Source organism: Hyla sarda, chromosome 2, assembly GCF_029499605.1.
Source record: "Hyla sarda isolate aHylSar1 chromosome 2, aHylSar1.hap1, whole genome shotgun sequence".
Lineage (NCBI taxonomy): Eukaryota > Metazoa > Chordata > Amphibia > Anura > Hylidae > Hyla > Hyla sarda.
Window position 1 is genome coordinate 382709490 of NC_079190.1, and position 16342 is coordinate 382725831.

At 37.7% G+C, this 16342-nt stretch overlaps 1 protein-coding gene across 5 annotated transcripts in view; it reads right to left on the reverse strand.

Moving 5' to 3' along the window:
* The window catches only part of ELN (elastin), a 99597-nt gene that overhangs the window by 21566 nt on the left and 61689 nt on the right, over positions 1-16342 (reverse strand). For 3 of the 5 annotated variants that reach the window (XM_056558524.1, XM_056558525.1, XM_056558523.1), the window contains exons 16-26: positions 15616-15687; positions 14199-14246; positions 11681-11731; positions 11125-11181; positions 9260-9376; positions 9132-9179; positions 7579-7683; positions 7347-7385; positions 6627-6659; positions 3107-3133; positions 175-207 (exon numbers count right to left, since the gene is read on the reverse strand). In XM_056558524.1, coding sequence (XP_056414499.1) covers positions 175-207; positions 3107-3133; positions 6627-6659; positions 7347-7385; positions 7579-7683; positions 9132-9179; positions 9260-9376; positions 11125-11181; positions 11681-11731; positions 14199-14246; positions 15616-15687 — 630 coding nt within the window. The remainder of the gene's footprint in view (positions 1-174; positions 208-3106; positions 3134-6626; positions 6660-7346; positions 7386-7578; positions 7684-9131; positions 9180-9259; positions 9377-11124; positions 11182-11680; positions 11732-14198; positions 14247-15615; positions 15688-16342) is intronic. The other 2 variants (XM_056558526.1, XM_056558527.1) reach the window with 2 other exon arrangements.

Sequence of the window (16342 nt, forward strand, 5' to 3'; positions counted from 1 at the left end):
AGAAAGAAAGACACAGACAACTAGGTTACCAAGAGCAAAGAATGGCAAGAGTCATTTGAAGAGTAGATAGGGACTAAAAACTCTTATTCATGTGCAATACAGTTGCTATGAGATTACTGCACTGGCACTGAAAACTTCCAACAGTAAAGTCAGATAAAGATAAAATACACAAACCTCCGTATGGTAGTCCACCTTGTCCATATCCAACTACATTTCAGATAGAGAAACATTTTAGAGTGTTATTAAGGAGTAAGGGTTATTATTTTCCCTTTAATATAAACATTGTGAAATAGTTTACTTCAATGCAAAAATGTAGGCCTTAAAAAAAAACTGGGGCCAACCCCAAAAAATAGATGGTACTATTATTCAATAGCTTACGGTCCTTTGATCACACACCTTTTTACAGTTTCCTGATACACAATTCTGTATCTGAGATAAATTTGTTTACAATTCAGAGAATCAGTCAGATGGGCATGTACTTCATTTTAATAATAAGAGTGACAGGGTGGGGGTGGAGGGATGTGGTAATACAGTCTCCCCTTAATGCAAAACATTCACACCCCCTGAGTATAATCCCACCCATCACCTCATATTCGCTCCCATCTTACTGTTTGTTTGAATTGACAGACAAAATATGAACTCACATATCTGAGGAATGCAGGGTCATAGGAATAAACTGTAAAAAGATGTATGGTCAGGGCACCCTAAGCTTTTGAATGATTTTAACCCCTTAAATGGGCACTGTCAGATACAAAAACTTTTGTTATGTTGTAAAGCATGTCAAATGTGAAAAACCCATGATTTACATTTTTATTGGGGGAGGGGCTTTTTCAAATTTTTTTACTTAATTTTCTTTGCATTTTTAACTTAGGGGAATATTTATAGCAATCATTTGATTGCTAATACTGTTCAGTGCTATGCATAGGGCATGGCACTGATCAGTGTTATCGGCTATCTTCTGTTCTGGTCTGCTCACTCTCAGACCAGAGCAGAAGATCCCTGGAGACAGCTGGAAGCAGGACAGGGTACCTCCGGCCACCATGCTGGATGATTGGATCCCCGCAGCAGCGCTGCGGGCAAGCCGATCATCCATTCAAAGTACCGCACTGCCACAGATGCTGTGATCTGTATTGATAAATGGAGGACATATATAGCAGACAGGACCTGTCACTCATGGGGGAGCGTGAATGTACATCATGGTGCGTTAAGTACCATGGCACCATGACGTACAGTACAGACCAGAAGTTTGGACACTCCTTCTCAATCAAAGAGTTTTCTTTATTTTCATGACTATGAAAATTGTAGATTCACACTGAAGGCATCAAAACTATGAATTAACACATGTGGAATTATACACATAACAAAAAGTGTGAAACAACTGAAAATATGTCATATTCTAGGTGGAAAGTGTCCCCGAGTGCAGTCACAAAAACCATCAAGAGCTACAAAGAAACTGGCTCACATGTGGACCGCCCCAGGAAAGGAAGACCAAGAGTCACCTCTGCTGCGGAGGATAAGTTCATCCGATAAGTCACCAGCCTCAGAAATCACAGGTTAACAGCAGCTCAGATTAGAGACCAGGTCAATGCCACACAGAGTTCTAGCAGCAGACACATCTCTAGAACAACTGTTAAGAAGAGACTGTGTGAATCAGGACTTCATGGTAGAATATCTGCTAGGAAACCACTGCTAAGGACAGGCAACAAGCAGAAGAGACTTGTTTGGGCTAAAGAACACAAGGAATGGACATTAGACCAGTGGAAATCTGTGCTTTGGTCTGATGAGTCCAAATTTGAGATCTTTGGTTCCAACCACCGTGTCTTTGTGCAACGCAGAAAAGGTGAATGGATCGACTCTACATGCCTGGTTCCCCCATGAAGCATGGAGGAGGAGCATTGAAGGCATACTGAACCAGCATGGCTACCACAGCATCTTGCAGCGGAATGCTATTCCATCCGGTTTGCGCATAGTTGGTCCATCATTTATTTTTCAACAGGACAATGACCCCAAACACACCTCCAGGCTGTGTAAGGGCTATTTGACCAAGAAGGAGAGTGATGAGGTGCTGCGCCAGTTGACCTGACCTCCACAGTCACCGGACCTGAACCCAATGAAGGCAAAAGGGCCAACAAGTGCTAAGTATCTCTGGGAAACACCTTCAAGACTGTTGGAAGACCATTTCAGGTGACTACCTCTTGAAGCTCATCAAGAGAATGCCAAGAGTGTGCAAAGCAGTAATCAAAGCAAAAGGTGGCTACTTTGAAGAACCTAGAATATGACAAATTTTCATTTGTTTCACACTTTTTTGTTATGTCTATAATTCCACATGTGTTAATTCATAGTTTTGATGCCTTCAGTGTGAATCTACAATTTTAATAGTCATTAAAATAAAGAAAACTCTTTGAATGAAAAAGTGTGTCCAAACTTTTGGTTAATATCTAAATTTTCAGAGGTTGACTACAGGTTCTCTTTAAAGAGGTTGTACCATGATAATCATTGAAGTATATCAACTAGATATCCTAATGTGGGAGAGTCCAACTGTTGGAATTTCTACAAGTGCCAAAAACAAAGGGGTCTTGATAACCAATAAAGAGGGGTGTATTTTAGATTTCTTTTTATAACAGCTACTGCCCCCACCTAGTGCTAGTAAATTGAAACACAGGTACATTCTTTTGAATGAAAAAAAAAGTGGAACCCCTTCAGTATTGACATCAGTGGTGCACAATTGGCCATATTCCATTGATTGATATTGGACATCAGTGTATATTGTAGAAAAAATCCTTTCATATTTGGTTGAACCTGTTGTACTATTTTATTCTGTGTGTCTTTAAATCAAAATTGTTTGGAATGTTTTGGCAAATACTGGTAAGGGCTTTTTTCTTTGCAAAATCATTTATATAATGTTAACTAGAACTGGAATAGAAATATAAGCTTTCCATGTAGATCAGTGTTGATGTCATATCAAGTATCTACTGAGGTAATCCTAGAACCAGTGCAAGGAATATTTATTCCATATAATACATGCATTTCAGTACGAAATCCTTGGATACACGAAACTGAACATAAACAGGATGAAAATAATAATCATATCAGTGATATTACTTACCACCTCCAGGGACACCACCGACTCCAACTAAAAAAAAAAAGAAAGTCTCATAAGACGGTGTCAAGAATAGACCACACATTTGTTAGTCAATTAGCGCTAGAAGAAATTGGGGAAGTGACTTACGAACCCAGATGTTTATCTGACCATGATATGTTAGTGTACTTTATAACATGAACAAATAAGGAAGTGGGAGGTGGAAGGAGCCTGTATGTCAACCCTTACTGGTTGAAGATAGAAGAGGTGGTAAAAGGGGTAAAAGAAGAAATTTTAAATTTCTGGGAAATAAATAAAGGGTCCACCGACCTTCTTATTGTGTGGGATACACTAAAAGCCTTCCTCAGTAGAATACTAAGTAAAAATATAGCAAAATTTAAAAAGAGCTGCAAAGCCAAGGGAAATGAGGTTATAGAGAATCTTAAAAAAAGCGGAGGAGGAATATGGGAAGGAACCAACAGTTGAAAACTGGGGAAAGGTAACACAGCAACAAGAAATATACAAAAAATATGTTATTGAGAAAGAGCAACATGCTCTATTTTTTAAGGGGCAAAAACAACATACGGAAACTGGGAAACCAAATAAATCACTAACAGGAATAATAAAGAAAACAAAAACAAAAAAAATAAAAAAAATAACCATACTTAAAAATCAGTATGGGGAAGAGATCAGAGACCCCAGAAATATAGAAGACATTGCCCTTGAAATCTATCAATTACTGTATACAAAAGAAAGAGTGGTGGAGGAGGAAGAATGAGGGAGTATCTTCAGAAACTCAATCTGCCAGTCTTAAATGAGGTTGACAATAGAGAATTAAATAGATATATTAATATTGAGGAAATTAAAGCAGCTTTAAAGTCGTTCTCCCGAAATTCCACGTGCGGGTCAGATGGGCTGAAATTCAAAATCTTTAAGACGTTTAGTGATCCTCTATTGTCCTTCCTTCTTGAAGTAATTAATGAATCCTTGGAAAAAGGGATTATGTCCCCATCAATGTCGGAGGTGATAATCACTCTGATACCAAAGAAAGGGAAGGACAATATAGAGATGGACACATTTAGACCAATCTCTCTATTAAACACAGATCAAAAGATATTTGCTAAAATATGAGCAAGACGGTTACAGAGAGTGATAACTAAGTTAATAGGAGTAGAACAGAAGGGATTTGTTCCAGGCAGAAATATATATGGCAATATCAGAAGGTTGTTCCTTAACATGCAGACCCTAAGTGAGGGGGGGACCCACTCCGTCTTGTCGCTACACGTGCACAAAGCGTTTGACAGGGTGGAGTGGGGTTCTCTTTTTAAAGTAATCCAACATATGAACTTGGGGGAGAAGTTTTCGAGAGGTGTGGTAGCGATGTATAAATCTCCAAAGGCAAAAATCTATTTGAATAAAACAGTGACAAGAGGCACGGTTGAACTGGAGAGGGGAACAAGACAAGGTTATCCACTGTCCCCTCTGCTGTTTGCCTTGTCTTTGGAACCACTGGCTCAGAATGACTATTGTTATATGCTGATGACATAGTGATTTTATCCTCAGGGTCCATGATAAAGAGCACTAAGATTATTAGCTTGATAGAAGAATATGGCAGCCTATCAGGTTTTAAGATAAATTGGGGTAAATCAGGTCTCTTGTTATTGGAGGAAGGGAGGCAGGTTAGCATTGAGGGAGTACCAGTAATACAGAAGGGAGAAAAACTTGAATATTTGGGGATAAAAATAACTGGTAAAATAGAAGAATTTAACACCACTTATCGGGAAAATAAGGAATAAAGTCACCATTTGGAACAAGCTTCCCATTAATATGGCAGAAAGAGTTTTATTGACTAAAATTATAATACTCCCAATGTCGCTTCATGTGATCAGAGCTGCGCCTATATGGACAAGAGACAAATTTTTTAAAGGATTACAGAGGGAAATTAATGAACTGATATGGGGACGGAAACACACCCGTATGAGAGCAAAATCTCTTAGTCCAACAATAAAAGAAGGTGAAATAGAGATCCCAATTCTAAAATGGTACTACATAGCAGCACAATTAGAGTTCATGACTATGGAAGAAGACATGCTGAAAATGTTTTTCACTAAGTTAAATTGTAAGGGAGGCACTGTTTATGAATTGGTAGATTGATGCACAAATGTTTGAGCAAAATTACTGTCTGTAAAATGTTTAAAAAGATATGGGATCTTACAAGAAAAAGTATTGGCATTAAGGGAAGTTTGGAGTATACATTGTTATGGTACAATGGGAATTTACCGGAGATATATAAATTAAAGGAGAGTGTAAATTGGGAACAGTAAAGGTTAAAAAGGGTAAAAAATTTTGTCACAGATAGATAACTGGGAAAATGGGAGACACTTGTAGATAAATATTATTTAAGGAGAATATATAAAGGGCTAATGAAGGCCTCAATGATAAAGTAAAACCCGTTAAGTAAAAACAAATGGTCATAGGAAATTGGCCCTATAGGCAGGGAAGAGTGGGATGAAGTGTTTAATAACATAAGTAATGCCTCGGTAAATGCTAACATGCACCTTGTTTTTTATTCAATATCGTAAAGAGAAAGGATGTGGAATGCCCAAAATCGGTGCGGAGAAGTCAGACCTAACTCATATGCTTTGGGGCTGTACTAAGCTTCAAAAAGTATGGTTAGAAGTATATAGGAAAATAGAACAACAGCTAAAAGTAAAAATAGACTTCAATGTTCATACGGCTATTTTGGGAATGGGTTTGGGAAAAATAAAAAGTAGTCAAATAAAACTGAAATTATTAGGGATAACAAAAATTCTTATCCTCAAAAAATGGTTTGCGCCAATGGTTCCAAGTATAAGAGAATGGGAGAATTTGGTTGAAAAAATAAAAAGGTATGAAATAATATGCTATAAAGGAAAGAAAAATGCCCCAAAAAAGTAATAAGATGTTAATGTGTCAGCTATTGGCATAAGACAAGAGAAAGTATGTAGCCTATCACCTGATCATCTGTCACCAGGATCATAGTTAAATTTAGTAACAGCAAGAACAGACATACAGATGTCCCTAAAAACCCCATGATACAAGAGGCCTTAAGATGCAGAGGTGTATGATTTTGCTTAAGAACAAAGGTCACAGCACCAGAATGTACTAAATAAAGGGACCACATTTTTAACGTAACATTCAATACACACATGTCTAAACAGTCTGAATAATGCCGTTATGTTAATACTTTGCTTTACTTACACTAATTTTTTATGTGATTATATCTGTTTCCATAGATTTGCATTGTACAAAAAAAACAAAAAAAAAAACACAACGGCAAACAAATAGGCATAAATGGAAATCTTTTAGCCATGACAGAAGCCCCATTAAAAACCTATTGAGGAAATTGCTGATGTAAGGCTGAGAGCAGTTAATAAATAAGTCGCACATAAGCACAAAAATTGTAAGAAAAAAAATAACTAAAAAAGGAATACATAGGCAAACATTGATAAATGTCTCCCTTAGTGTTCCTTTAGATCAGATATTGACAGTATGTAATAACACACACCTCCTCCAGGAAGACCTCCAGCTCCATAGCCAGCTGTAATGATACAAGAACAAACAAATACCGTAATTACATATTCTTTCTTTGTCTACCATTTATTTATAGTAACAGTTTAATCTAGGACTTCTCTAAGGCTTTCGCACTGTGCCAGTAGAGTCTGTTTCCTGTAAGTGCCAAGAAAGGCAAATTATCCAGTAAAAAAAGTGTCAATTTGCCATCTATTCAGGTGGTGTACTTTGGAGTTTACATTTATTTCCTTATGGAATAGTGTAAAAGACTGCTTTTTTCATAAGGCGTCATCCAATACAAAAATGCATATCACAGGTAATGGAGTCAATATATGACAGATGGTATTACTGATATCTGTCAGATGTAACTGTTGGACATGTACATCAGGGACCCATGACATTTTTTGTAAAAAAGAGCCAAAAGGAAGAACACAAATTCCTTATTCATACTTTCTGTATATTGTAACCAAAGGCATAGCCGGGGCAGGTTAGCAGGACTTGCTGGGTGTCTGGGGAAATGCCAACAAGCCACAAGGTATTTAGATAGAGCTCTATGGCAGTGAAATGAATATTTGCCCCATGAGAAGGAATTATTAGCTATATCATTATGCAGTGTGGTTGGTGTGCCTACTGAAAGGTTCCAGGTTACATCAATAGTGAAGTGTTCTGTTCTACATTTAAAAGACATAATTTTATCAACACCATTTGAACTCACCTCCAGTCTTAGGTGGTTTAGCACCCAGACCACCAACACCTACACAATAGAAAAATATTCATATTGAGCCAAATCGTAGACTAAGAAGAATAAAATGTATTTGTGCCAAAACAAGAATAACAGAAGAAGCTGGTTACCTTTATTAATATCTTTTTAAACTTGTTTTTACTATACAGTATATTATGTTTGTTACACTAAGTGTTTATTGTAAGCAGTTTTTTTTATGACTTACCCGCTCCAGGAACACCACCCACTCCAGGAACACCACCAACTCCTGGGACACCACCAACTCCTGGCACTCCTCCTACTCCAGGTATACCACCAACTCCAGGCACACCTTAGGAAGTAATGACTTGATTTAATCCAATTGCCCAATTGTAAGTAAAACAGTGTAGGTTAGGATAAAATACAGCTACACTGTATAACATTCATTTATGTGACATACTTTGGCAGTGGGGCAAAGCAGTGCTTAGGGGTTCGTTGGCTAAACGGGAACACAGGCCTCACTTTACCCAAGCAGACTATAACTTCTTGTGATGGACCCCTCCTTGAGGTTAGCAGTAGGTTACTTTATTGGAAGCAGTAGCTTACTTTATTTGAAGGGGTGCTGTTTTTCTCTGAGGATACATACCACCAAGCTGGCAAAAAGATTTTTTTAGGCCATGTACTGCTACATTGAAAAAAGGTATGCAATGTAGCAATCTTTCCGAAAAGCAGGTCCTCTGCTACCTCTTATTGGAGGTAACTACCTTGTAAGTTAATGTATTACTTTAAAAGGACCTGGAAACATGACTAGGGATTATCTGCAAACCCTAATTTCCTACAAAAGGAAGAAACCCATGTCTACACAGCTGTTTCAAGGTCTTTGCCCCTCAAATGTACAAATCAGGGTTGGCTGCTTTGCTGGGCTAGATATTCCGGTTTGGCTAATAACCGTGAGATAAAGAGGTACTCCGCTGGAAAACATATTTTTTAAAATCAACTGATGCCTAAAAATTAAACAGATTTTTAAATTATTTGAAAATCTTAATCCTTGCAGTACTTATCAGTTGCTGTATGCTCCAGAGGAAGTTCTTTTCTTTTTGAATTTCCTTTTTGTCTGACCAAAGTGCTCTCTGCAGACACCTCTGTCCATGTTAGGAACTGTCCAGAGCAGGATAGGTTTGTTATGGGAATTTGCTCCTGCTTTGGACAGTTCCTTAAATGTACAGAGGTGTCAGCAGAGAACACTGTGGTCAGACAGAAAGGAAATTTTAAAAGAAAACAACTTCTTGTAGAGCATACAGCAGCTGATAAGTACTGAAAGGGTTAAGATTTTTAAATAGAAGTAATTTGCAAATCTGGTTATCTTTCTGGCACCAGTTGGTTTATACAAAAAAAAATGTTTTCCAGCGGAAGTTTCATGTCTCTTTTTTTTGGATTGTGCATTGATGCTTACAGGCTAGATACCTCTAATATGTGGCTTTGCAGAGCCAACTTTCTTCCTTTTAGAGAGGAGTTACTTTGCATACATACAATGATGTCACTTTATAAACTTTACTAATCCCACCACCGAAGCCTGAGAAAGTCTTAGTAGCTGTGTATTATGACTTATATAAGGAGCTTTAGAAACTCAGAGGATGTAAGTATAATTTTTAGTAGCAGAATACAGCAATATCAGAAGATCTAGTATATTATATTGAAATAAGAACATCTTTGCTTTAAAATGTCATATAAGCCATATATCTAAAGAATGGCAGGAATTACACTATAGAGCAGATATAAAGCAGCCTAATTTTAACTTGCCATATTTTGGAGGTTTGCCACCAGGCTGAACTCCCAGTTGGGGTATTCCTAGTCAAAAATACAAGATCAATTTCACAAAAAAAAAAAAAAAAAAACTTTTTATACACTAGTTTCAGTGTAAACCTTACCTGCTCCTGGCACTACTCCACCTCCTGGCAAAACACCACCAGCTCCAGGATAAAGACCAGGTACAACGCCAGGAACAGCTCCAGGTACACCCCCAGGTACCCCTCCAGCTCCAGCTCCTATAATAAAGCAATCAAATTATACACATTTAGTATTCTGTAATATCTAATCATTATATTTAATACGTAAGACGTTTAGCCCTTAAGTGCAACAACAGCAATGCAACAAGTCTGCCTTCAATAAGGGGACTGTTCCCTAAAGAAACACGCTAGGACATTATGATGTGGATACATTTCTATTTTTACAGTCTTTGGAATATAAATTGTGTCATGTTATTTCCGTTTGCTCTAAGTTATTGTTACATAATTCAAAAACAATCCATAAACAGGATTACAGTATCAGCACTTCAAAGATGTTGTTTATCTGATGGAATTGTTCAAAGAGATTGCAGTGGAATATAGTTGTACATATGGCAATAGAAAACATCTTTCTTTAGACAAGGTCAAGTGTTCGCAGAGCAAAATCATTTACATAATGCTTACATGGCTCATATAGTTGGATTCTCAACAATTTTTGTGGTGGCAAGGTAACATATGGGAAAAAAGAAAGCTTTAAAGGGGTTATCCAGGAAAAACTTTTTTATATAAATATATATATATATATATATATATATATATATATATATATATATATATATATCAACTGGCTCCAGAAAGTTAAACAGATTTGTAAATTACTTCTATTAAAAAAATCTTAATCCTTTCAGTACTTATGAGCTTCTGAAGTTAACGTTGTTCTTTTCTGTCTAAGTGCTCTCTGATGACACCTGTCTCGGGAACCACCCAGTTTAGAAGCAAATCACCATAGCAAAGCTCTTCTGGGCAGTTCCCGAGACACATGTCATCAGAGAGCACTTAGACAGAAAAGAACAACCTTAACTTCAGAAGCTCATAAGTACTGAAAGGATTAAGATTTTTTAATAGAAGTAATTTACAAATCTGTTTAACTTTCTAAAGCGAGTTTATATATATATATTAAAAAAAAGTTTTTTCCTCGATAACCCCTTTAATATAAGAGTGTTCTCATTCCCAGAAACAGCTTTACTCTTGTCAATGGACTTTGTCTGGTATTGCAGCCATCATTATTTATGTAAATGGGGCTAAGCTGTAATATCTAACACATCCTATGGGTAAGAGTGGCGCTGTTGCTAGAAACAACCCCTTTCATATTTAGATATTGTACAGCAAAAGGTTTGAGAATACAGTTTTGACATTTTGACTAGAAGTTCTATTCAGGACTGGAGAAGACACTAGGCATTGTTTTCTTGTATTATACAACCAATGGCGTCAAAGCTGTCTGACAGCGAAGGCATTGTTTCCCCATATTGGAGTAGAACAGTAAAAGAAAAAATCTCCAGTGGATCTATTACTTACTGTAGACAAATGGTGCCTCATGGACCACATTGATGTTATAAGGGACCAGCGGGTTTCTGGACAATGTTAATTTGTCCAGTATTTTGTCCCTCTAATGCAGGTGTGAACCCAGGTGCTATGCACCATGCCAAAAGCCATATGGACCCCATCAAAGTCAACCTGGTTTGTTGGGCACTGTAATGTAACAGATCCATCAGCGCCATTTTTTTATTGTTTATTTTCAGTGATGGAGCAGAACAATGGAAAATACAACACAGGTGTGAACCCAGTCTACATGTAACCTAAACAATCCTAGTTTATCCAATACTGAGGTCTCCTCAGTATCTAAATAATAATTGTAATACAGAGAAAAAAATAAAATAAAATCATTCTGAATCTGAGCTTTAGACTTGCAACTTTAGGAATAACGCATTGCAAATGGTAAAAGGTCTAACCTCCGTATCTTCCTGCTTTAGCAGCGGCTTTAGCAGCTGCGGCTTGAGCCCCAACTCCTAAAAACAGAACAGGATGCATAGTCAGTAGATGTCATCATATATAGAGCTGACAGATCACACCTGCTTATATTATATCACATTACACATTACAGCACAAACCTGCCATAAAAGATTAAAGCAGGAAATGAGTCTACATTTAATAGGAATAGAGGTTGACTCATTTCTGACCAGCATGGCTGTGTTCAAAGGTAGTCAGAGCAAGTTGAAGGAACTGTCCAGAAATGAAGGTAATATCCATACTAAATTATCCGTCCCACAGATTATTCAAACCAGATGCTGAACATTATGGTGACTTTGTATACAAATATCTAAGAGCAAGCATGCTGTCTAATGTGATATATAACTCCGAATTAACTGGGGACCATTCACATAGTTACTAGAAGTTACATGGAAACAACAACTCTCAGCACTAAAGTATGTCAAACACAGCTGGTGTAAGTTACCGCATGTCTTTTACAATGATTCCTTCATTTTTACCATTTTACTTGGTACATACCAGTTCCTGTAGGGTATCCAGCCTTGCCACCAGCTCCAACACCACCAGGTCCTGTAACATAGTGAACAAGTCTCGTTAAGAAAAAACGTCCTAAGTCTAAGTAAGACTTTCAAAATTGTGTCGTTTGCATTTTGAAATAAGCAAGATCTCAAGAGAATCTGAGTTTATTACATAGTATACAACATTGTATTGCTCTTTTTGGAGCTCTGATACGGCCATGTTTTTCCCAATGCTGCTTGTACAATGTACCTGTACAAAGTCATTTACAGTTTATGGATTATTGGTTCATACTATGGTTGGCACCCAGGTGATTGCCGGGAGCATTTTGGTTCCCCCTAATCCTCGGGGAAGGGGGGACTATGATTCTGGAACCTAGCAGGTGCCTTTTTGGTCAGAAGAAAAGGGAAGGTTTGCTGAAGCCCATCTTTTTTTGGAGAGGGGCTTGCGGTAGACCGCATTCTCAAGCACTATTTTATGTGACATGTTAGCACATTTTTTTACTTGGGTAGTAAAGCACTGGTTATCTAAAAATTAGATTGTGGGTTTGTCGATTCACCAGTCAGTGATTTTCAACTATTTCCTTTTAAAGAACTGTGTGGGGCCACATTTATTAAATGGGCGCAGAATACACTTTTTCTGAAATTTCACTGAATTCTGAAATTTCACTTTTCACATACACCAAAAAGCTACGCTGGGTCTGGTGTAGAATTGCGACTTTTCGGTGGGTTTTTCGAAAGTCGCAGTTGATAAATTCATTACCACTGCACAATACTAACCCTTAAAGGGGTTGTGCGCTGCCCTGCAGTTCGGAGTTCCACTCACAGCGTCTGGAAGTTCATTACTCCGAATGCTGTGTGCGGGCTTCCGTGTTCGTGACGTCACGCCCGGCCCCTTTGTGACGTTTCGCCCGCCCTCTCGTGACGTCTCGCCCACCCCCTCAACGAAAGTCTATGGGAAGGGGGCGTGACCGTGACGTCACGAGGGGGCGGGCGAGACGTCACGAAGGGGTCGGGCATGACGTCACGCTTGGTGGCTGCGAACACGGAAGCCCGCACACAGTGTTCAGAGTAATGAACTTCCGGAAGCTGTGAGCGGAGCTCTGAACTGCAGAGCAGCGCACAACCCCTTTAACAGCCGGTCTATACGCTCTTTAAAAAAAAAAAAAAAAAAACTTTAAATCGAAAAGGTGCAAAAAATAGCCTTAGGCGCAGCTCTGCGCCTAAATAGAAACAAAGCTACACACAAAAAACAGCCCCTAAGACAATGATAAATGCCCCCATGCATTCCTATACTTGAAGAAATGAAGGTTAACATATATTGTTAATAATTTTGATAATTATTGATAAAATTCTTCCATCCTTAAACCATTACTAGAGGGAACTCAGGAGTTTACTGTGTACGATTTATACATTGAAGCGAATAATACACCAGTAATCTCCTAAACGTGTCATCTTTTACCATTACAAGCAGATTTATGGTCCAAAATCCTTTAAAAAATATATAATTGAATAAGAAATTCAATTGACACAGATTATTGGCTCCGGAAACAACATGGTGGTAAAAGAAGGATAACATTTACTTTACTCTATGGGTTTGGTAAATACATTTCAGTACTACGTTTCCTGCAATACCCCTGGGCCAATAGGATTAAAAGTAGAGTCTATCTTTTATGTTAAAAATGTAAAACAGTAACAGTTCTCATTTATAAAATGTAAAAATTCTAACAGTTCTCATTTAGGTTGAATTTGTTTTTTTTAACAACATTGGTATTTTATGGGAAAGGTCAGGCGTACTTAGTCACGTTATACTGTAGAACATAAGAGCAGTAGTAAAGTAGAAGTCCCAGACAGAAAGTTATAGAGTAGAAAGAGCATAGGTCCTAATAGCAAGTAGTAACGGATGTGTGTAAAACTTCTGGTGTCTAATGCTTTCCTATATGAAAGTTGCAGCTTTATTGCCATCTTTTTCAAATTTCCTTGGATTCTATGGATGTGTATTCTTGGATGTTTATGGAAAATAATACCCAAAGGAGAGTTTTGCACAATGATTCTATAAAATCTGCATAATATGTTATGAGCAGTGTTAACATCCCCCCTAGAGAGTCAAATGTTCAAGCCCCTGGGTCAGATCTCTCGGCTCACTGCAAAGAAAATGGTGTAGATTAGTAGGCTATTAATGTCAGCCACACTCATTACATGTCATAGCCGGTTATAAATTATTCTTATATTGGCCAGACTTTTTTTTATTTTTTTACATAGTTTGAATAGAACTGCATAGAAACAGATTTCAACGAATATTCTGCATGCCAGGAATTATACTGGAATTATAACATAGCATTGTTTATTTATTTCTGCTCTTTTACGGCCCGTAGCCTGAGCCTGCTTAATGTTTTCTCCATGTTAGCAATAAGGCAGAACAGTGAGACTTGACATGTGACATTGAACTTTCCAAATGGCTTTTTGGATGTATTTGCTTTCATTCACATTGCCCTATTTATTTAAATATTCAATACACATACCGCCATAACCTCCAGGTCCTCCTGATGTGTAAGGAAGACCATATCCACCTGGAAAAGGAAAAAACATATTTGATTTAAAAAGAATGCCTTTATGAATTTTTTTGCCCTTATTTATTATTGTTGTAGCTATTTTTTTTTCTGAGGGTAGGGTGGCCATTTGTGGAGATGCACTGTATACTCCAGAGTAGGGGTTTGCTTTATACTGCATCTCCAGATAATTGATAGAGAATGTCACAGATTATTAGTTTTGTGATATGGAACAGTATTATTAGTTTATAAAGATATTATTTAGCCTTATTTAGACTTCCATCAATATATCAGAGCTGTCATTTATTCTCTTCTCTCCAATGATAATGAGATGACTCTGCTCATTCTGTCCCACTGTATAAGGTAAAGTTAACAAATAAGCCAGAGAAAACAGGAAATAGCCAACTTTGGCTCTACTAGTGTCACTGTAAAATGTTCAACTTTGGCTCTACTAGTGTCAATGTAAAATGATCTACATTTCCTCTAGGAAAAAAAACAGTGTGTGATTAAGGCTTAAATTGCCACCACAAAAATATAGGCATATAAAAAGTGTAAACTCATACATTTACTACCATAGTTCTGCATGCAATAAACTTTTTTGGGGTTGTCTAATGAAGATGACCTCTTTTCTTAAAGGTGGAATATTTTTTTTTTTTTTAAATCAACTAGTTCCAGAAAGTTTAACAGATTTGTTAATTATTTCTATTTAAAAATCTTAATCCTTCCAGCACTTATCAGCTGCTGTATTCCCCACAGGAAGTTGGGTGGTTCTTTCCAGTCTGACCACAGTGCTCTCTGCTGACACCTCTGTCCATGTCAGGAACTGTCCAGAGCAGGAGCAAACCCCATAGCAAACCTCTCCTGCTCTGGACAGTTCCTGACATGGACAGAGGTGTCAGGCGAGAGCACTGTGGTCAGACTGAAAAGAAATTCAAAAAGAAAAGAACTTCCTCTATTGTATACAGCAGCTGATAAGTACTGGGAGGATTGAGATTTTTTAATAGAAGTAATTTACAAATCTGATTAACTTTCTGGCACCAGTTGATTTAAAACAAAATGTTTATAACCAGAGTACCCCTTTAAGTCATATTAGGGAACGTGGCCCTAATATAGGTGGTTCCCCACTTAGGAGACATCCCTGTGAAACAGACCGAAGAGTTGTTAGCAAAGAGCTACTCTGATAGACATGGTGGCCTGTCCATTTTTTTGAGTAGATAGCAGATAATACTAGATTTCCTGTGCAGAAACCACCTTAGCTGCAGCTGCTCCACCAGACATTTGTGTATACAGACACATGTGACAATGTTTTTCAGAGGATATCTTAAATACACTGTTGTTTATTAATGGTCATTAAATTATTCTTTTGTGTATACTGTACACAAACACATACCTGGTAGTTTAGGGGCTTTAATAGGATATCCTAAAGGTACACCAGGCTGCTGTCCACCAAATCCACCAAAGCCTAAAACATACAAAAAATTATGTTGAATTAAATTGTGAAAATATTTTGTTTAATAAGTCAACAGAATTAGTTACCATCTGATTTTTTATGTAAAAATATATGTAAAAACCATAATAAAAATATTTAAATATATATTATATAGCTAAATAACATGTCTTATCCCCGATCATGGTTGATCGGACCCCCCACGATCTCGGTGTAGCACCAGTGCTGCACCCGGCATTCTAAACATCCGAAACCCAGTGTTCTAAACATAATGTTTAGAATGCCAGGTGCACCACAGGTGCTACACGAAGATCGCCGGGGTGGGTGGGGGGGGTGCTTGGGCGGAGGTCCGAGTGGCGGGACCCTCATGATCAGACATCTTATCCCCTATCCTTTGGTTAGGGCATAAGATGTCTGTGGGTGGAGTACCCCTTTAATGACAAGTGGAGTATAGGAACAGTGCAACTGTATTCTGTAGGAAATAATCAAAAAATTCAGACCAATGATTGTTTATAATCAGCAACGTGATGACATTTAGAATTTTCATTTTGCGTTGTGACACATTCTACATTTTCTTTTCATTGGAGGAATGATTCTAAAGGTAGCCTGAAAAGCAATATTTTACATTCAGGATTTGAAGGGTTGGGTTTCCGTTCTCTGTTCCCTTTTC